Here is a 22,606-nt window from a genome sequence, read left to right on the forward strand (position 1 = left end):
TCAGGTAAGCAAGCGGGTTTCTGAGAGGCGCTAGTCTAGCTAAGGCAGAAACAGGCTCGAACTTAATAATCTGCCCATCACACACAGTAAGAGACACCCTGACTTATTCAAAGACACCGTGGGTGGTGCAGAGGATGAATAAGCATGATTCACTGCCACTCTGGCACCCGGGGCATGAAGAATAATAAAACCCAAAGAATTGTAGCCGCCTGAGTAGTAAATTAAGAGATCCGGGGCTCAGCTAGACTCTCGACATCAATGTTACCATGGCAATAAAGGGCCCCAGCATTCAGCAGCTATTACAGAGCAGGCATCTAATAGGCTAGTCTATGTCACAGCCAAAGCCCAAGGGGCTAGCAAAGAAGACCAATTAGCATATCCATTCATTAGGGGCCTCTGCACACTTATTCTCTTAATTCCAATTAGTTGTTTGTTTGAACCAACATCTCTTGCCTGCATTATACTCATTAGTGCCTTTTAGCCACTGGAAATAGGCTTGAAACTCCACAAGGACCTCACTATTTCCCAAGCCTTCATTATTTCCCTAGGGGTCTAAGCTTATATAGTCACCAACTTAGAGCCCTCAGTCCCTCGAAATGAAAGCATCGCTCACTGTACAACTGTACTCGACAGATGGAAACTCTGCTCAGGAATGTGATATGCTAAGGGTTCTTCCTGGAACTCAGCGAAATAAGGATCTGGGGCCATTATCTGGATCATTCAGGTCAAAGAAACCCTCTGGCCTTAGCCAGTGAGCCTGCTGGCCACGCTTGCTGGCCACTACTCAGAGGCTAGCTGTTCAGGAGGGGAGCTTTGGGCACTGGGGACCATACTGGCACCATCAAAGTCGAGCAGTAGCTGTTCCAACTTGAAGGACTGCCCTTCAAGGTCCAGCCCAAACCCTGCCTATTCTGGGAAGCCTTCCCTGACCTTTGCAGTCCCAAATGAGTTTCCCCTCCTCCACAAATTTTGAAGATGACACCCTATGCTGGGCAGCATTCATGGGCAGCCTCAGGTCCTAGGCCAGCCTGGAGTTTCCTCACCAGTGACTTCAGAGTCCTCAAGGTCACTACTGCTGGAAGGGACTGGGGTTCTAGAGAGCACTCAGCAATGCTTGGGTGACTCTAACGGCAAACAACTCTTAACCTCCACTGCACATGACCTCCTAGAGACTCCCTGAAGACTTAGCCAATCCCTAGGCGGGGAAAGTACATAACCGCTCTTTGATGGCTCTGGGACACTCCCCCTCACACGCACAGACACACACACACACGATTGTGTAAATAGCCCACAGGAATAGATGCCTTAAACTAGCCCCTCTCAGAAGCAAAGAATCTCTCAAAAGTGCTACCTTCTCTTCCTTCTTCTGGGAACAAGAGAACCCAGTCCATAAGACTGTTTCTGTTCCCCATCAGCCACCATGTGGTTTTCCTGAGGCAGGCAACCAGGAAAAGGGGCTTATAGAAGCAGCTGCTAACATCTGTGCACAAGGACTGGCCATATAGTTTTAGGGACTTGAATCATTCGCCTTTGAACTTGTTATCAAGTTCAAAGCCTCTCCTTTCTCCCTCCTCTCTTGCCTCTGTAGCCACTGCTTCATTTGCAGCCCCACTGTCCACTTCTGGCTCCAGTCTGCTACACTGTTAAGCAGATTGTTTTTTTCCAAAATTGGCAGGAATGGTTTCTCCTTTAGTCTTTTGAGTGTGAGCTCATACAGATTTCTGTCTTTGAGATCCTATGGGATTTTGTTATTTTACCCCACCCAACAGCTGGCATTCCAGAAGGCAGCCTGGGCTATAGTCAAAATACACTGCAAATATATTAAGGATATGGCAAACCCCAAATTACCCAGAATGCTAGGGAATGAGAGATTCTGGAGAATGGAACATTTTGTTACCTGAGTTCACATTGCTCCAAATCCTCTTTTATCTCCCACTCTTAGTTTTTTCTCCCAGCTTTATTGAGATATAATTGACATACAACATTATGTAAGTTTAAGGTGTACAATGTGATTTTATACACATATATATGTGTATATGTGCAATATATATGATACACATATATATTGCAAAATGATTACCACCGTAGTGCTAGCTAACACCTCTAGCATGTCACATAATTACCATTTATTTTTTATGGTGAAAACACTTAAGATCTACTCTCTTAGCAACTTTAAAGTATGTAGTACAGTATTATTAACCACAATTACCATGCCATACATTAGTTCCCTAGAGCTTTTTCATTTCATAACTAGAAGTTTGTACTCTTTGACCAACATTTCCCCAATTCCCCCACCACCCCCCAACCTCTGGTAACCACCATTCTACTCTCTATGTCTATGAATTTGGCTTTTTTAGATTCCGCATATAAATGAGATCATACAGTATTTGTCTTTCTCCGTCTGACTTATTTCACTTAGTACAATGCCCTCAAGGTCCATCTATGTTGTCATTAATGGCAGGATTTCCTTCTTTCTCATGGCTGAATAATATTCCGTTGTGTGCATATATACCACACCTTCCTCGTCCATTCGTCTGTTGACAGGACACGTATCCGTATCTTGGCTATTGTGAATAATGCTACCCCCTACTCCTAGTTTTTTAAATCTTGCTAACATGACTGTACTTTTCTGCCTTAGTAAGACAAGACCAATTTACCTATCCTCTGTTTGGTTTTTGAGGCTCCCAAGGGCTTCAGGTTTCTCATATACTTAACATCAGGAATCACACAAAAATCTCGAGTGGAGAAAGTGCAAAGATAAAGCTCAATGTCTACTGATACCAGGTTATCCCCTGGAATATATTTTGCTTTTATTAAAATCCAAAAAGAGGAATGAGTTTCTCTTTTCTTTGTCAGTGTTCTCTTTCTCTTCAAATGAGGGTATCGGGGGAGACTCTGTAAGAAAGAATCCTGAGTAATAACGTTCTAATAAATGGAGTCTATATTTTAAATTAACCACTATTGAAGCTGTCTTCATCAGAATAGCCTAGGCTTGGCATTATGAATAAATCTGTCTATCTAAGAGGTTGGGTTGGCTTTCTTGGTTATGAATGTGCCCAGAATCTCAGTACCTGCAACATTCTCAGTCACCTGGGTGTAATAGCGGGGAGGGGATTTGTGAAGGATCTCATATTCCTCCCAGGCCTTTTAGCCACCCAGGCTCCAGTGGGGTGAACCAAACAAACCAAAAATGCTATACAATGTTCTTGGCTGTTTTTACTAATTTTTCTTTTGTTGGATCCCACATTGGCTTCAGGAGTTATATATGTCTGGGAAACTGACACTGCAAAGTTCTGGCTTGTTCCCTGCCCTGATGTTAAGGGATAAATATAGAGCTCAACCACTACAGAAATTTGGCCAGGATTCCAAGGGGTGTGTGTGTGAGGGGTAGTGCTGATGGGGTCATTCTGACATGTAGGCTAGAAAAAGGCTTCTTATGTCCAAGATCCTCTTTGGGCAGGGAGGGGCAAAGCAGGAGCCTGGCCTCTAAAATCAGAATGCATAATCCACCTTTAAGGGGCTGGTGGATTGATACAAATAAGGAATATCGTAGGTGGCTTGGTGTGTGTGTGGGGGGGGAGGTGGGGAGAGCAAAGGGAATCTTTCCTGACCCCCTAGATCCTTTTGCATGAGATCAGCCTTATGAAAAAAGAAAGTTATTCTTGGCCAACTCCCCTCACCCCCAACTCCCACCCACGCCCCACCCCCTGCACACACTGATATCCAACTCTCAGTTGAGAAGAACACAACTTAAGATTTCCATTGGGCCCATAGTAGCTCAGGCGCTAGAGAAGAGCAGGGAGTGAGAAGAGACATGAAGTTCAAGGTGGGGGGGGGTGAGTCGCTCATCCTCGTGACCCAGAATATCTCCCCCTCCCTGTAATGATGAGCTTGCTTTTCCATAAGGGCTTTCCTTTGATTCAGGGAAGGGGCCAACCAATGAGAGAGGGGCATGTTAGATTATTTTGGGGAAGGGCTCATGCCAGGAGGGTTCACTTTTACTAGGCGCCAAGTATCCCCAGCAACCAGTGTCTCCTGTACCAGCAGAAGCTCCAGAGCTCTCAGCCACTTGCCTGCCTCTGCCGCGTCTTTGCCCACTGAACAGCCATGAGAAGGCAGCTCCGGTCCAGAAGGGCTCCGGCCTTTCCTTACGGTTATCGCTACAGACTTGTGAGTCCCAGGGAGCAGAATATTTCGCTGTCCCTTTTTAGTGGGGTGGGTTGGGGGTTGTGTAGGTGGTGGCTTAGGGCTGCTTCTCCTTAAGATGGGCAGGAACAGTGAAGTTTAAGGAAGCCCATTGTTTCAAGCTCGAGCAGTGACTCCCAGTACCCCACTGCACCCGAAATTGCTAGATTGAAAGAGGAAGCCCCTCTTCCTGTGCAACAAACATAAGGGAAGGGGAAGATGCCAGAGAATAAGGGGGAGCTTCTAAAATTTTTTCGTGGGAGTCTAGAACTTGAACAGACCTTTTGGAGTCTGGGAATAGAGGTTTCATTCTGAGAGCAAGAAATTCAGCCAAGAGAGAAGGGAAGGGAAGAGGAAATGAAAGGCGCTGCCTACCCAGCTGTCTCAGTCGCTTTGGGTGGTAGCTTCTTAGGAACCCAGCTGCTCTTTTCTAAAGCAGAAATTCCAAACGATGGCTAAAAGCATGGAATCCTAGATAGAAGTTGGGAGCAGTCCTAGACATCATCTCTCCAGAACCCCTCATTATGTAAAGGAGGCTGCTGGGGCTCAGAGCACAGGAGTGACTTGCAAGTTACTGGAAGAGCCAAAGTGAGAACGTAAGTTTCCTGACGTCTAATCTTGTGCTCTTTCCATCATATTTGCAGCATGCCACTCCCTAGCCCTCTGATCCTCCACCACCCATTGCCTCCCTGCCTGCCACCCCGCCCTGCCCAACACTCACGCACCCCAACTTCAATGTCACCATTTATCTCCAGGGTGCATTAGAAATTTTTTTGAACCCGAAGTTCCTTTGTGTTTACTTTGCTAGAAATCATGAATATATGCCGCATGCAGTAGTTTTTTTTTTTTTTTTTTTTTTGCCGGGAGGTATATTCTGAAATCTCCCCCAGAGAGGGTTGTGATCTGGGCCCCAGGAAGAAACAAAGCTTAATCCATTTTTCTTGGGGAATGTCCACTTATATAACCAGGGAGCTAAGTGGAGACTGTCAACAGCCAGCAGAGGAAGACACAAATTCTTCCAACCCCGTATCAGCCTGCGGAGGGCTTCTCGTAACTTTCCAGCCACAGTTTGTAGAGTCTCTCTTTTGACATCCCCAAAGTCCCTACCGGGTCTCAGAGCAGTCACAGTCTGTAGGGCATACATAACTATTCCTTACTTGGCATCTTTCTCTATAATGCTGCTAAAGCGTTGTGTGTAATTTCAATTATTTGTCAACTGGTTTGGATTTTAAATGCATCAGGGGATCTTGCTCTTTATAGGGGCTACTTGATCAAATTTAAAAAGAAATTATTTGGGGCCTCCCTGGTGGCGCAGTGGTTGAGAGTCCGCCTGCCGATGCAGGGGACACGGGTTCGTGCCCCGGTCCGGGAAGATCCCACGTGCCGCGGAGCGGCTGGGCCCGTGAGCCATGGCCGCTGAGCCTGTGCGTCCGGAGCCTGTTTTCCGCAACGGGAGAGGCCACAACAGTGAGAGGCTTGCGTATCGCAAAAAAAAAAAAAAAGAAAAAAAGAAATTATTTGATGCAGTGAATAATTGGGTGCTAATGTCTCTTTGACAATTAACCAACTGTTTGAATGTTTACAGGGTGTTAGTGCAGGGCACAAATTTATCTTTCGGGTCATACTGTGTGTTTATATATTTGTTTATATGTTCATATATTTAGAGTGCTCAAAATGGAGCCACCTTCTGCCCTTCAGACTCTTTCCTTTTAGGGCAACACGATGGCCCCAGCACACTCACACACACTATCACATGAGGGCAGTGCCACTTTAGGAAACTGACAAAAACAGACCCTCTCATTACCAAAGGATTCCCTACTGGATTCCGTTAAATAGTTGCACAAAAGGGCCTCTCTTGTACAACGTGAGGTTCTCCTATACCTGGAAGCAGGGGAGAGGGGAAAAGATATTTGCGGTTCCTGAAGCTCAGGCAGTGTGAGAGCCGTGGGGAAATTAGCTCTGAGAAGGTTAATTCTTCCCGGGAGGGTAAAGCTTTAATGACAAGCCATCTTTAATGGGATTATCGTGAGAGCTAATATCTACAAATAAGATCAGGCTGAGGCCAAAGCCAGCTGCCTCCTCGGTGGAGGGCAGGCAAACAGGCAACAAGGAGAGAAAAGGAAGTTTTCCAGAAAATATAAAGGGAATATAAATGTCTCCACGTTGAAATGCTATACTTCAAATTCTCTGAGATTCTCAGTTGCATTAGATTCTCTGGGGGCCATGATGACTACCCACTACAGTCCAAATGAGTGCTGAGGCTAGAGCAGAAAGCTCTGTGACAGCATTCCCCCAGAGCTCTGGTTCAGGAGTTTTCAGTCAGGCAGTTATCACTGACGTTTGTTCAGTACCCGCTGGTTACCTAGCTGTGGGCTCCACACTGTGGAGAGCCATCAAGGAGTTAGAAAATATGGACCCTGCCCCCGGGTGCTCAGAATGTCATTCTGGAGGTCAGATGGGTACATGTGTTCACACACAAGGGAAAGAGATTTAAGGACATTTATTAATCCATTCAACGTTGAGTGATGAGGTTTATTTTCCTAAGCCTTACTCTGTGAGTCCTTGTCAGAGTTAGAAATCTTTGATTATAAGCACCTCCAGTCTCTTGGGAACACAGAATCTAACACATCGTCTGTGCTCCATAAACCACCTCTGCTAAACCGCTTCTAGGCACTTGTGCTCAGTGTGAGAAGCATCATTGTCCAGGGTATCAGGAAGCATGGTTCTGAGACTGTCAGCTCTATCATGACCTTGCTGAGTGATTTTGGCTAGATCCTGTCCCCTCCCTGGGCCTCACATGGAGAAGTGAATCTTCAAGGTCCCTGTCAGCGTTGATATGGTGCGTGACATAAAGCTGTACATTTGAACAAACTAGAGAGCAATTCAAGAGTGCTTATAATCAAGAGCTAGATAGCGCCGGGCAGACTGAATGCTGAGAGTATAGCCTTGTCACGCTGTATCACTTTTACTGATTCTGAACAATCCAGTTTTCTGACCCTCCCCCCCCCCGGCCATGGCAGCCCTTTCAGCTGAGTGTCCTCTAAATGGCCTTTGAGGAATCAGGCAGGGAGGGTGCAGCACAGAGCCCCTGGCCTCTATCATTTGACACATCCAACCCCAACAGGTGCACAGGCCCCGCCACTCTTCAGATTTGGACAGCAGAGAGAAGGGACGGTGGCCTCAGACCCACAAAGAGCAAAGATCCAACCCTCCAGCCCGAGGCTGGGAGGCATTGGAAATACCATTTGGTGAAGTCTGGGTTTTTCTTTTTTGTTGTTGTTGGTTTTTTTTGTTTGTTTGTTTAATTTTCTTAGAACCACTCGGAGAAGATTACAGTTTCAGATCTCAAGTAATGGCTGCAATCAGTCAATCAACAAATAGGTGCTGAGCATTTACTACGTGCCCAGATTTCTGCCTAGGGTATGGGGTTGGTGGCGGGAAGATGAAGGAAGTATCAGTTGCCGTGCCAGCCCTCAGGTGGTCTGTCCAACCTGCTTAAGGCAGGAGGAGGTTCCAGTGTGGGCAACAGTCAGAGAAGCAGCAAGTAACGCCCCCATCTCTTGTTTATGTTGGGAAGGCGTCTAAGTTTTGAGGAGGGGTACAGCAGCTGGCCTCTCCTCCTGATGTCTGTCCCAGGCTATTTTTAGCCACAACTTAGGATGGTGAGGTTGAGCAGCTGAAAGTGTACAGGGTGTTAGGAGAAAGCTGGCTTGGCCTGCGAATTTGCCATCACGGACACAGTGTCTAAAACTACTCCATCCTCCAGTGTTGAGCTCAGCTCTGCCCTGACAGGCCAGACAAAGTTAAGCGGGAAGCCAAGGCCCCAGGACAGAGTAATGACATGAACGGTCCTAGGGGAAGAGCCCAAATGCCTGAAGCCGAGAATAAAACTTGCACCTCTATGGAAAGAATATTGGGTCAAAATGGGTCATAGAAAGGATATTTCCTGCAAAAGAACAGAGAGAAAGAAATCTGCCTCTTGTAACAACAGGTATGTTTATGGGTAAGTGGACATCTGAAGCATCTCCAAACATTGAGTCGTTTTCCATTTATTTTGGCTGGTGGGATGTGCCATTGGAAATCTTCTTCTCCAAAAAGGGGATTGTGTTTTGTCACTGTTTCAGGATGATCAGGATGAAGTGAACCAGAACTACTTAGCAGATGAAGAGGAAGAAGCAGAAGAAGAGGCTCGGGTGATGGTGGTACCTGATTTGGAGGAGGAAGAAGAGGAGGAGAAAGAAGAAGAGGAAAAGGAGGAGGAAGAGAGTCAGGCTCAGGAAACAGGCAGTGCCTGGTGGCGGAAATGGCAGATCGTGAACGAATACCTGTGGGATCCGGAGAAAAGGATGTCTCTGGCCCGAACAGGTCAGAGTTGGAGTAAGTCCCAGTTGTCCCAATGTCCCAGTCGGGTGTCCTTTGCTTTTGGCTTGGTGTCCAGGACTCCTTTACCATACGTTGGATGGGCTTGTCTGCAAAGTTCTCTAGCACTTCATGTAACAGGATCACTGCCTAGGGAAATAATGGGCAGATCTCATCAGAACAAACTCCCAAGTGGGTGATCAAATTTGATTGTATAGCTGAAATACACTGGGCTCAATAGCATTTGCAGTGCAGAGAGACAGTAAGAATGAGTTGAAAAAGTGCAGATTTCTTTGAAGCCCTAGACCTGTCGCTTTCTATCTGTAACTTTGGGCTCATCGTTTATCTTCTCTGAGCCTCAGTTTCCTCACCTGCTTAATGAAGGAAACAGTATCTGCCTTACCTCTCTCATAGGATCAGCCTGAGGCTCCAATAAGATGTTAAAATTGTAAAGTACAAAGTACTATGCAGAAGACTATTCCTAAGATACGAGACCCAAGTCCCTGCTAACCTGACCAAGGGTTTGTACAGCCTCATCATTTCACCTTGTAATATCAGTGAAGGAGAGCCACGGCTGCCCCTGGCCCCAGCTTGCAGGTGCTTTGCGATCGATCCCATGGTGTATAGAGAGAAATGGGTTGAAGGGATCATTTCTAGCAATTTAAGGCCGAGTCCCCATATTGCTTGATCAATGGCAGAATTGCGGTCCCCAGCATTTCCTCTTTGTACCACACGCTGCCACCACCTTCACTTCACAGCTTCCCCAGCATGCCTCTCCCAGGGTCCTACTCACCTCTTGAACTATTAATGCTGATCCTTCTCAGGAGATTTAGCTTGTGGTAAAATTCACACTTGCCATAGTCTCTGAACATCCCAGGAAAAGAGCAGCTGCTGGTTTGAATTCAGTTAACCCACAGAAGAAAACAATAGATAACTCTATGGATAAATTAAGAGTCCCCCAGTGCCAAGGGCCTAGGTTGCTAAAGTCGATGGTCATGCCTTCTAAAGGCCCCTTTGGCTGAGAATTCTCTCCTTTGTAGTTTATGTTTCTAATTCAGCTCAGTCAGGATGAAACAGCCAGCCCTGCTGCCTGGAATTAGCAATAGCAGGTGTGGGGCTCTGAACAACACCCACCTCCCTTTACCCCTCTTCAGTTCCCAGCCCCACCCCTGCCCATCCCTCGAGCTCTCAACTGGAACAAATGTACCATTCAAGGAACATTCCGACGTTCTGGAAGCTGCAGACAAATGCTGGACACTCACTGGGGCTCCAAAAGGGGGCACAGCTGTTTCTTCCTTGCCTAAAGAGGACTGGAAAAACAGGCCCTGTGAAATGCAAGTGTGATTCTGGGAGAGGGAGCCCTATGTTAACCCTTAAACAGCCAGCCATTGGAACTTAACCAGATGAGCTGATCCCAACTGCGCCTGCGGAGAACAATCCATAGGCCAACAAGTGGGGATGAGGGAGGAAGGTTCAAGTGCCCAGGGAAGATATGGCAATGGGGACACTGCACGGTAGGTCGTATCCAGTCCTCGGGGTAGCGGGTCTAAGGAGAGCCTGGGCTACCCCTGGGCAAAGGGCAAATAGTGATGTTAATGCCTAGGCCGCCACATGCCTTGCTGCCCTCCTGCTTGAGAACTAGGTGCCACTTAAGCACTTACTAACACTGTCCCAGCCTGGACATCAAAATGACCAACATATTCACCCAGCCCATTATTATATTCTGGGCTTTTCCTCTGATAGCTGGGCAACTTCTATTCTTAGGAGCTTTATGTTATTTTATTGGATACTGACAAGAATTTTATGAGGTAGTAATATTATTATCCCCATTTTACAGATGCAGAAACTGAGGCTTAGAGAGGGTAAGTAACTTATCTAAAGTCACACAGTTAATAAAGTGGCAGTCCTGGGATTCAAACTCAGGTTGGGTGAACACTGGAGTTCATTCTCTTGCCAGAACATCATGCTGTCTTCATGAACTCTAGCAATGAGCAAGGCCCTGATGGATAGGGCCTCAGGACCTGATGGGGTGTTTTAGTGGAAGGACTGAAGAGTTGGGATCGTGGGTACCTAGTCTATTCAAGATATAGTGGTCTATCCAAGCTTGGGTGGGGCATTCAGGAGAAAACCCTGGATTACCTAGAGGAGCAGCCCAAGTAAAACTTGGACATTTGGAGCAGAAAGGGTTGGAGGGATCAACGGGTTCAGGTGGGTACAGTGCTTGGTTTTGCCGGGGGCAGGGGGTGGTGTAGCTGAGACAGTTAGCCTATCACAGACTCCAGGGCACAGACTCCTGGGCAAAGCTGAGGGGACTCCTTGCTAGTGCCCTTCTCCCATCTACAGCTTTCTGGCCACACATCCTAGGCAAGAAGGAAGATATCTCCAGGGGAATGTACCTGTATTCTATTGCTTTCCTCTCATCCATGAAACTGAGCCTTCTGGTCCCCCAGGATGGCTCCAGCTGTTGATCGGTTCCCAGGATGGGGATGGGGGTAGAGGGTTGGAGGAGGAGTCACAGGGCACATCCCATCAGGACAGCAGGCGGGCAGCAGCCAAGTATCACAAGCACACGAGGTGCTGCTGTTTCTTCTCCAGGGACTCCAACTGAATCAATGTGTTCATATTCCAGTTCTACTTTAGTTCATCTTATAAAACATAAAGGTTCACTTCTAGTTAGATTACTAAGAATTTTTTTCTTCTTTTCCCTACTCCTTTTTTTCTTTTTTTTTTTTTGGTTCATTTTATTTGGTTCATGGTTCAACTTAAAAATTAATATTTAATAAATAAAAATTATTTTAAATGAATATCTGCTTATAAAAAATTAATATTTGGATTTGGTTTGGGGTACAGCAAAGTTATGCGGTTTGTTCCGGTTTCTGGTTCATGATTCAGTTCAAATCTGTAGCTCCGACATCATGTCACTGCTGTGAGCGGAGCTAGATATTATTTTCTGAGAAAGCCCCAAGGAGGGCTTGAAAGAGCTTCTCAGCAGCAATCTCATGCTCATTCACTCATTCTGTGCTGCCTAATCCTGGGGCAAACCTAATACTAATCCAGCCCACAGAGGAAGAATTCACACAACTGTGCTTCTGGTCCTATGGCAATAATAATATTAATAATAACAATGATGGGGCTTCCCTGGTGGTGCAGTGGTTGGGAGTCTGCCTGCCGATGCAGGGGACACGGGTTCGTGCCCCGGTCCGGGAGGATCCCACATGCCACGGAGCGCCTGGGCCCGTGAGCCATGGCCGCTGAGCCTGCGCGTCCGGAGTCTGTGCTCCGCAACGGGAGAGGCCACAACAGTGAGAGGCCCATGTACCGCAAAAAATAAAAAGAATAATAACAATGATGAAGACTGCCACTTACAGAGCACTTAGTATATGCCAGGCTCTGTGCTATGCTATTTATATGCATTATTCAATGTTAAGAAGTAAGTACTATTATTATCCTCATCTTACAGATGAGGAAATTGAGGCCCAGAGAGGTAAATAGCATGTCTAAGATTAAACAGTTAGGAAGTGGTACAGTCAGGACAGGATGTAAGGAAAGGCTGAATTTCAAATAGTGTTAGGGATATTGATCAGAATATGAGGTAAGGGCTGAACTTATCCCCATTTTACCTGCGAGGAATCGGGGGTGCCAGGAGGTTCTATAACTTATAGCTCATAGGTTGAGCTCACAGGTAGCAGGTGTCAGTAATTAAGTACAGTTTGCCCCTCTTCCCTTCCCCATCCTGCGTTAGTGTGCCTTTTGAAAAGCAGAGTCACTTAGAGTTTTGCCAAAGATAAAGAAGATTTGAAATACGTAAAGTGAAACCTCACTTTGCCTTCCTTAGAGGCACATCCAGTGGAAACGAATCAAAGGTTTGAATTATAGGCTATGTGAAAAGAAATGCTGTTTTCATCACTTGCAAATATATATAATCACTGGAACCAAGCTGCTAGGACTCTTTAGGGCACCTACTTTAATGAATAGCGAAGAATGATTTGTACTTAGGACATCAACCATTGCCCAGAGGACTCCCAAGCAATTTGCCCTCTGCAGTACTTTAAACTCCACTCCCCTGTAATCTTGTTCACGGTCATCATTTGCTCAGCAAGCCCTTCCATCGGAGATGCTGTAAAGGTAAACTGCAATCAGACCTCTGACGCAATTCTCACCAATTTCAAATTGGTGAAATCTGAATAAGCAAGGACATACTGAATCTGGGGAATTTTTTAAAAGCCATGTCACGTGTTTGGGTTGGTTCTGGTTCATGTGTTCAAATGCAGAGGCAGGGCTTGTTGGCCAGCACTGACCACCCTCATCTGTGATTGTTCTGCAGGCCTGATCTTAGTCATTTACTTCTTCTTCTATGCTTCCCTGGCCGCTGTGATCACCCTCTGCATGTACACGCTATTTCTGACCATCAGTCCTTACATGCCGACCTTCACTGAGAGGGTGAAGCCTCCTGGTGAGTGCCCAAATACCCTGTGCTGTCAGAACTTGCTGGACAGAAATCTGCTTGCACAGCATGTTCAGCTTCAATTAACTTTGGCTCTTCCCGGTAATGACTTAGGGATTCAATTATTAAGAGTAAAAGTAAAATGGTACTTAGCAAATTATGGTCCTTTTCATTTTGATTGCCTGGGGGGAAATGGTTTCATGGGAATCGATACAAAAAAATTATCCCAAGAATGGGTTAATATATCCAAGACCTGTTTTCATTGCCAGGAGTTATGATCAGACCCTTCGCCCATAGCCTTAACTTCAACTTCAACGTTTCTGAACCTGACACTTGGCAGCATTATGTGATTAGTCTAAATGGCTTTCTCCAGGGTAAGTTCCTCTGAATGGTGAGAATCTCTTTGGAAAGGTGATGGGTGGGAACTCAAATTCAAAATTCACTTGGCTCAGAAATCCCAGTCTTACTAGCACTGCCCATTCTGGTTTTTCCTTACCATGCATCCCCCTGAGCACCTGCAGATACAATCAAAACTGCTATGGTTTGTGATTGTATGTTGCCTTGAAAGCATATAAGCCAGTAAGATAATAAGTTCATTGGGGCAGAGAACTTGTTTTCTCTTCCTGAACACCCTATACCACCTAGTTATGTCCTAGGCACATCCAGATGGCTCAATAATGATCAATTATAAAAGATAATTCGGGGGGGAGGTAGTGGTGAGAAAAGAAGAGTGTTCTCCAGAACAGGAAGATTCTTGCCTCCTATGTTTTCTCAAGGTAAGAGAATTCATTTCTTGGAGATGATCCATCTTAAAGGAGGAGAAAAAGGGTCTTCATTTAAATAGCAGTCCAAAAGGGAGTTAGAGGAAGAATCTCTGAGTGGCACTCACTCCAACATTTTGACAGCAAGTGTTTTCTAGAGCGTCATCAGATACATTTTCAGGGGTGAATGAATGGCTTTCTGAGAAGCCCTTACACAGGGTGAAAACTGAGGTAGCAGCTTGGTTAAGGTTAAACACAGAGCACACAGTCTCTGTATTTATCCAGCTATCAAAGAGGAGCCCCCATGGGTTTACTGCACCTATTATTGTGGAAAAAAGCCAGGTTTGGTTTTCCTGGCTGAAGTGGGGTGATGGGGGTGGCCAACAGAATGTGCACTGAATTAAGAGGGTTCTCTTATGTGATAGGAAGTGTTATTTAAATGTGTAAATGTTGTCACTGAACTTTAACCCTGCATAGCAGAGTCTATCGTCCACATTGGGGGAACTAAGGCTCAGAAAGGAGAAGAAATGTAATCATAGTCTCCCAGTAGCAGTAGTGTTTAAATTTAAACCCTTGTTTCTGTTCTCGACACCCTTGCTACTCAAAGTGTGACCCAGGGACCAGCAGCAGCAGCATCACTTGGGAGTTTGTTGGAAAGGCAGAATCTCAGGCTCCACCCAGACCTGCTGAATGGGGATCCGCAGGTGATCTGTATGTCCATTAAAGCTCGAGAAGTTCTGCTTTTCATAATTCTTTGTTGCTGCCATATGACCAGGAGTTAGAAACTCAGCTTTGTATCGGTAATGCTCAGTGTCATCTTGGTTAAGTCTGAGCTTCAGATTACTCACCTGTAAAATTAGAGGGGCTGGGGCTTCCCTGATGGCGCAGTGGTTGAGAGTCCACCTGCCAATGCAGGGGACATGGGTTCGTGCCCTGGTCCAGTAGGATCCCACATGCCGCGGAGCGGCTGGGTCCATGAGCCATGGCTGCTGAGCCTGCGCATCCGGAGCCTGTGCTCTGCAACGGGAGAGGCCACAACAGTGAGAGGCCCGCGTACCGCAAAAAAAAAAAAAAAAAAAAAAATTAGAGGGGCTGGGTTCTTTTTGAATCCATGTAGTTCCACTTTTGACTCCCCAAAATGTTTTGGGCATCATAGCCAGCACAATATCTTCTTTTCTTTCAAAATGTTTGTGAGCTATTGCAAATGTACTGCCAGAATCTCTGCTGAGGAAATTCCTCTGAGAAGGTAGTAGATTCAGAAATATCAATTCTGACCTGATGACACAGGTGGGGAACATTAGGAAAAGCATTGGGTTTTTTAGTTCCTAAGTGTAGATAATATGCCCCGTTAAAAAGGAACACATCTCTGAAATAGACATCCCAGAGTATCAATTTCATTCCCATGAGGACAGGGATTTTGCAATAAGGGTCATGTCCATGTCACAGTATTTTTAATGGAACTACCTCAAGAGAAACAAGGAGCACATGATTAGAGCTTCTATTTAGAAAGTTATTTGAACACAGTTTACTCTTTAAAAAAAGGAGAGAGAGAGAGAGAGAGATTAAAACAAAACCTTGAATTGAATGTAGCTTTGTCAAAGGAATAATAAAGGCTTAGCCATAATTAGAATAGATTTAAAATTCCCAGTTGCTTCTAATATCAAACTCAAGTCACAATCTGGTTAGATGAGGATCCAGCAATACGTTTGGAGTTTTAACGCTGGTGGATTGTAGGTGCACAGTCTCCTCTAAACAACTGAGCTACTTGGAACATGAATGCATGGGGGCTGGATCTAACAGGACTAACTGGATTCCATCATTTAGAACCAAACTGGAAATAATGCAGTAATTTCTAAAGCCCAGTTCTCTGGCATCTAGTAGCCCAAAGAGTCAGCTCACAGATAGCCCTTTTCAGCTCTCTCCCTGATATATGTACCTTGGGCACATGTTAAATTCCATCCAGTGTAAAGGGACACTAACTCTGAGTGCCTCGGGTCTCAGTAGACAAGATCTCACCCCCTCACCCTCTCAGTGGAGACCGCTATGGTTGTCATTGTTTTCTGTCTTTCAACCTAAGCTTCTATTTTGCAGTGCTAACTTCCCTCTGTAAAGAATGAGGAGCTGGTTTATCTCCTCCTCTTCGTCCTCCCCCTTCCTCCTGTCCCACAACACACACTCTTCACTGTCTTGCATCGGGTGCCTCTCATTGACCTCAAAGAGAGATGTTTCCTAGGCTGAACTTAAAGAGATTTAATCCAGGGGCTTTGCCTCCTTATATATGCCATGCCTTGATATGATTCAATCCTTCTTCCAAAATCCATCTACTATGTTGCCTAGTCCTCTCCCAGAAGTAGAAAAGGCAGCCCTCCAAGTTTACAATTTACCGTATCAGAAAAGAAATAATGAAAAATAGAGAAAAGTTATAAAGCGATAAACATACAATCCAGAGACAGATATCGAAGAAGTTCAAGGGAATGAAAAGCAAGGGGACAGGCAATCAAAGTGGGCTGAGGGGACCAGCCCAGAAGGCTTCTTGGTGGTATGTTGCTGATGAAGGGCCTTGGGCACCTGATGCCAGGTCACGGGCCCTAGGACAAACTGAGTGGGCTTTCAGAGGAGCACAAGCAAGCTGGAGAAAGGAAACTAGGGAAGAGAACTACTGAAAACATGGCCTTCCTCTGTAGTACCTATCTAACATGACCCTTTGCCACCCACACTTTAGGTTATAATGACAGTCTTCAAGAGGAAATGAATGTAGATTGCCCCCCAGGCCAATACTTCATCCAAGATGGTGATGAGGATGAGGACAAGAAGGCCTGCCAATTTAAGCGCTCCTTCCTGAAGAACTGCTCTGGCCTGGAGGACCCTACTTTTGGCTACTCTACTGGACAGCCCTGCATCCTTCTCAAGATGAACCGGGTATATTGGCCCTTGTCACTCTGGCTATGATAAGTGGATGAGTTGGGTAGGAAGGCTCTGGCCGCTCCATTTCTCTTGGGCTCTGTCTTCATACACTGTAAGTTTGGCTATTTTTACCAAGAGCATCACTAATACAAACAACCAGACAAACCTACCAAGCAATAATTCCTTTTCTCCCTGAACACGTTCTATTTTGATTCTTCTCCAGCACCCCTAAACCTCTGATGCTCTGTCAGGAATGAGATCTTGAGCTGTTTGGAACAGGGGACTGACATGGGGGTGGCATGGGGGACAATTCTTATATCACAAGAAATGCATTTTCCTTCTCTCCTGCCATGCCTCAGGTGTGGCAGAGCCTTACCAGGCACACTCCTCTTGACCCAGTACGTTCTTTACATTTTCAAGGTAATCCTGCTGCAGTTACCATTGTATGAATATCAGGCACAAATAAAATAAGAAGTAAGCTGAGCTGAGCAGCTCTGAAGATACTTTGCATTTTCTGCTTTCTGTAACATTTCTGAGAGGGCAAAATAGATCAAGTTTATGCCTAAAGAAAGGACAACTCAAGGGGGATTTAGAAAAGCCGTATTTTTCCTGTCAAATCTGTTTTGGTTTTTGGTTTTTTAAAAAACGCTGGTTTTCTTTTGCTAGATTGTTGGCTTTCGCCCTGAGCCTGGAGACCCTGTGAAGGTTTCCTGCAAAGTTCAGGTAAAGTGCCCTTTTGAGTAAGTACTGTTAGCACATCTGTTTCATGCAAAAGGGTGGGTCTTCCCTTCCAAGGGCTTTACCATGGATGGTTGCCTAAGGGTTAGGGAAAGGTTTAATCTTTTCATAGCTACACCTCCATTTATACCTTCGGGCCTCCCTGTTTCCAGAAAGCATTCCATTCATGTGTATTCGTGTGTGTAGTGTTTGTGTGTGTGTGTGCTGATTTATACCTGTGAAAGCCAAAGACTGAACCTCAGCTAAGGGCCACAGCAGGAAACAACAATGTGCCAAGTCATTAACGGGAATTCTGTTTACACTTTTGCTCTAATTACTTGTTTCTCTGAACTAAACAAGCAGCTTTCATTAGAGTCATTAGTCCCTGCTTTTAAAACTGATTTCACAAAAGAAAAGCAAGGGAATGATATCACAAAAGTTAGGTAGTGTTTGTGGAAAGACAGGCTCTGATCTGTTTCTTAACTTGGGTGGAGGTCTTCAGGGGTCAATTTTCTTCTTCTTCTTTAAATCGTGTGTGTGTGTGTGTGTGTGTGTGTGTGTGTGTGTGTGTGTGTGTAGCCTCCATACTCTTTGACATATTTTACAATATAACATATATAGCAATACAAAAATAAATAAATAAAACTGATTTCACTTTTTGTAGCAATGACCAGTGGCACTGGGTGTTGCAATAACAAATGACTACAAGGGAAGTATAAACAGAACTCCATTAATATGCTAATTAACTGCCCTTCAAGGGACCATTAACTCCTATCTCATCTATGCCAATTAGCTCCTTTGTAGGAAAAAGCCTACAAAGATCTTGGGTTTGCTGGGGTTTGCTTCTTAAAGCTGGCAGTAGCTCCCACCTGTTTGGTAACACCTACTACACCCCCAGTCCTGGATGGTTGTCTTGCAAATGTGTGAAGCAGGGTAACCCCATTCTCAGTACCAGAAATGCCGCTCAAAACTCCAGTCTTGATTGTGGCAGATCAGAAAGCAGCAAAAGGCAGCATTTATTCAGTCAATAGTTGACATTCAGCAAGAATTTATGGATCACTTATTAAGTACCAGGTACTTTGCTAGGTGTTGGGGGTGCCAAGATAAATATGATTCCGTCTCTGAAATCAGGGCCAAGTAATACAGGTGCTATGAAAGGTGCAGTGGGGGGCTTCCCTGTTGGCACAGTGGTTGAGAGTCCGCCTGCCGATGCAGGGGACACGGGTTCGTGCCCCGGTCTGGGAAGATCCCACGTGCCGCGGAGCAGCTGGGCCCGTGAGCCATGGCCGCTGAACCTGCGCGTCCGGAGCCTGTGCTCCACAACGGGAGAGGCCACAACGGGAGAGGCCTCAACAGTGAGAGGCCCGCGTACCGCAAAAAAAAAAAAAAAAAAAAGGTGCAGTGGGGACATTAAAGAGGGAAAGGTTAGTTCCACGTGAGGGGTGGTGACACTGAAGTTGAGCTTTGAAAGGTCAGGCAGTGCTTGCTAGGTGAACAAGGTAGGAAGGACATTCATTCTGGTCACATATATGTGAGCATGTATAAACATACACACGTGAGGTGTGACTGCAAACCGTTGGAATTGATTCCACACACCATTCACAAAAAAATGAATTTCATTACTTTTTACAAGAATATATAAATGAACCATAAAGACGAACTCAGTCTTAAACCAGCATATTAATTGGATTGAGTCCTGCTTATAGTTCCCTAGTGGAAGCCATTCATTTTTCAGCTTACATCGAACCTTGCTGAGAACTGTCCTTTAAAAAAAAAAAAGAAACGCTGAGTCATTATACATTGTATAATAATCAACACTGGTCAAATCCACGCCCACTTGTGGAAATCAAGCATGATGAGGTAATTATTAGAATAAATTAAGGAGAGCTCGGTTTATACTAAGAGCTATTATACTATATCGATAGAAGTAATCACATGACCCGAGCGAGTGATTTGCTAGTAGTGATGCACTATTTGTCCCCTAGTAACCTCTAGACCTCTGCTATTTAGGGCAAGCCTAACGCATGGGCAGAATGGGCAGTCCCCTACCTGACATGATATGATGAGGGTAGACTTGTTTATTTAATCATTTCCCCCCTTACTTATCCTCCTGACCCCACCTCCTGTAATTAAGCACCTCAGAGAATGTGGTCAGAGACATGCATTTAGGTGAGCCAACTACAGGCTGTGTCCCTATGCATCAGGTCCCTGTGCGCCGGGTCTGACCTCAACCAGAAATGAGCACACCGTGTGCACGTTGTTGTGGAGTGGGATTTACTAGGCATGTTCCAACTTACGCCTGCCTCAGCTCCAAAGTCCAAGACTGGGTACCAGGACCAGTGTGATTCTTTGGAAAGGGGCTGGCATGGTAGGCCCTCTTGCCAGAGCAACACTGGGTACTGCAAGCCCTTTGGAGCCCTTCTGCCTGGGTCCCCTAGGAGCCAGCATACAGCCATACTGAGAACCTTCAGCCTCCGTGGTCTGGGCCTTCTATTCAGTGTTCTTTGCACTGAAAAGCCAAAGCACAGTCTCTCCCTGGAAACACTCCTCTGGGGATAAGTCTGGGCTGAGCTATGCCCCATTCTGCTTTCGTGGTCTTCCTGAGACAGTTGTGGGTCACACAGTGATTTCACCTGGGACACAGGCCCCTTTAGCTCAGGCTCCAACTCACTGAGTGACCCAGCACCTGATATGTACTTGCCTTTACTTACAGAAAGGTGATGAAAACGACATCCGATCCATCAATTACTACCCAGAGTCGGCTTCTTTTGACCTCCGTTACTACCCTTACTATGGCAAACTGACTCACGTAAGTCTGTATTCCCTTCAGTCTTTGCTGTCAGAAAGGGCTCAGAGACAAAGGAAGGGCTGGCTGGGATCTATGAGAATTAGGGAGCAGCAGGTAGTAGCAAAGGTGTGAATAGCTGCTGGCCCAGACTAGGAGTTCCCTCTACCAATTCCTATCCCAACCGCTCCTTTCCAAATCTGAAGGAATCTCAGACATGGTCTGGCCTAACTCCTTCAGTTTACAGATGGAGAGATTAGGGTTCAGAGAGAAGAAGTGACTTGCCCAATGTCACATAGCTAATTAGTGGCAGAGCCAGGAGCAGACAAATCACTTGCCATTGCACTAAATTATGCCCAAATAATCACTTTCCTGTTTCTCCCACTTAGAGCCTTGGGGCAGTGAAAACTTCATCTCCAGCATGGAGACTTGATAAATACTAGTTCTGGTTTGATTCATGGTCTGATATCTAGAAAATCACATCACGCTGAGCTAGAATTGGTTTTCCCCAGAGGACAGACAACTGACACTGACTTATGAGAGAAATGTGTCATTTCTCCACTGTCCCAGGGCAGAGACAGCATGTCAGTTGCTTTAGCCATTTGTGACTTGGCATCATGGGATTTACTCAGTTCCTTTTGTGGAGGTTGTTCCATCCTCCTGCACTGGTTATCTGATCACTTCCATCCTATTGCCCTCCCCTACATACCCTCCCCTCCTCACACTTAGAATTCATTGTTCTTCCACCTACAGGTTAACTACACCTCCCCGCTGGTGGCAATGCACTTTACAGATGTAGTGAAGAACCAAGCGGTGCCTGTGCAGTGCCAACTGAAGGGCAAAGGCATCATAAATGATGTCATCAATGATCGTTTTGTGGGTAGGGTAATCTTTACTCTGAACATAGAAACCTAAGAACTTCAGGGGGCCACTCCCACCAGTTCTGTTTCTGTTTTATTTCATGTTACCCTGGTAGCACCTGAATTCTTTTTCTTCAATTGGGACACAGCCAAGTGGACACCTGAGACAGCAGATCATCTTTCCTTGCCTTTGGCATATGTTCGAAATGGCATTGTGGGAGCTATTTGATTTTTAAAGGTAGTGTCTCCTGATGACAAAGAGCTTATATTAATTTCCTTTTCTCCCACTTAAAACTAAAACCCATTCTTGCTGCTAGAAGTCTCATTGTAGTGTAACATAGTATCTGATAAAATTCACAATAGCCATGAAGGAGAATTTCCATAATGATTATAAATTCATCATGTTTTCTAAAAATTTGTTGTTTTTAGAGGTAAGATTCCTCCCAACCAGGCTGATAACTAACCATTTTTGTTAACCTGCCTGGCAAGGTCCTTCCCTGAGAATCACCATCCAGACCAATCCAGAAAACACCTAGGGCCACCATACCTAGGGAACTCTACATCCAGGGGTGCTTGTGAAACTGGCTGCCTCACATGGGCATCTAAATACTGATTCACAGACTAGGTTATCTTCAACTGGGACAGAAGTCAGTGATAATTGGATATTGTCCTGGGATAGACCAGAACATAGACCTTCCTATAACTTTTTTTGGGGAGGTGAGACCCACTGCAACTGGGGAGAACACCTACCATGTGGATGTGACTGGTATTAGATTCCTTGCTTTATGGTGTAATCATCCAAAGGCAAATGTTCCTGCAGAAAGGTTTGTCTCAGCGTCAGACACAGGAAGAAAACAAGGAAGATCTCCACCAACTAATTCTTCTTGAGCTCTTTGTTTGACAGTAGTGTGATGTTCTTTGAGACCATCAGGGATAGGTGTGTTGACCGTCCCCGCCCACACCTCGTTACAGCGCTGGGGATTGAAATCAGGGTCTCCCAACTGATACGTGGTAAAACAGAAAGCTCCTGCCAGGCCACCTAAATTCAAGGCCCATTAGCCAGCTTTTCATTTGCTTAAAAAACGATAAGAGGCAGATGTTTATCCAGGTTGTGGATCAGCCAGGCTGCTTTGTCTTATCTTTGGCCATGTGACCATTCCACTGTTCCTTAACACCTCCACCAGGGGGAGGGCTGGGACAAGGAGAAAAAGAAAGCATCAGAGAAGAGCATAGCGTCTCAGGGTCCAAAGCAGGGTTAAATGCCACCTAGAAGTATCTAGAGTCTGAATCTCCTCTACAATGTTTACCTTCTCCCAAAACAGGGAACTGACAGTCTGGTAGTGAAGACAAACAAGTAAAGAAGTAACTACAATATAGTGTGATGAGAGTTATAATACTAGTATGTGGAAATGCTATGGGAACATGAGGAAAAGTAAGCTGAGAAAGTGGCAGAGGAAATTTCACATGCAATGTCACAATCACGAAAGACCATGGTGTGTTTGGGTAACTGAGCAGTTCATGTAGCTGGAGTGTAAAGGGCTCAGAGCAATGGCAGGGAGCGGCAGTGGACTGGGCTAGAAATGTATACAGG

At 45.5% G+C, this 22,606-nt stretch overlaps 1 protein-coding gene across 2 annotated transcripts; it reads left to right on the forward strand.

The window, feature by feature from the left end:
* Nucleotides 1-4,107: 4,107 nt before the first annotated feature.
* On the forward strand, nt 4,108-21,070 carry ATP1B4 (ATPase Na+/K+ transporting family member beta 4; the record flags this gene model as incomplete). Of its 2 annotated transcripts, none has more annotated exons than XM_079727806.1 (8): nt 4,108-4,170; nt 8,310-8,562; nt 12,869-12,997; nt 13,258-13,362; nt 16,472-16,668; nt 17,320-17,376; nt 20,084-20,179; nt 20,909-21,070. In XM_079727806.1, the coding sequence occupies 8 exons, from the start codon at nt 4,108-4,110 to the stop codon at nt 21,068-21,070; spliced, it is 1,062 nt and encodes a 353-aa protein (XP_079583932.1). The 2 variants fall into 2 exon arrangements, with proteins under 2 accessions (XP_079583932.1, XP_079583933.1); XM_079727807.1 differs by having other exon boundaries at nt 8,310-8,550.
* Nucleotides 21,071-22,606: the final 1,536 nt, after the last annotated feature.

The sequence above is a fragment of the Hyperoodon ampullatus genome (assembly GCF_949752795.1).
Source record: "Hyperoodon ampullatus genome assembly, chromosome: X".
Lineage (NCBI taxonomy): Eukaryota > Metazoa > Chordata > Mammalia > Artiodactyla > Ziphiidae > Hyperoodon > Hyperoodon ampullatus.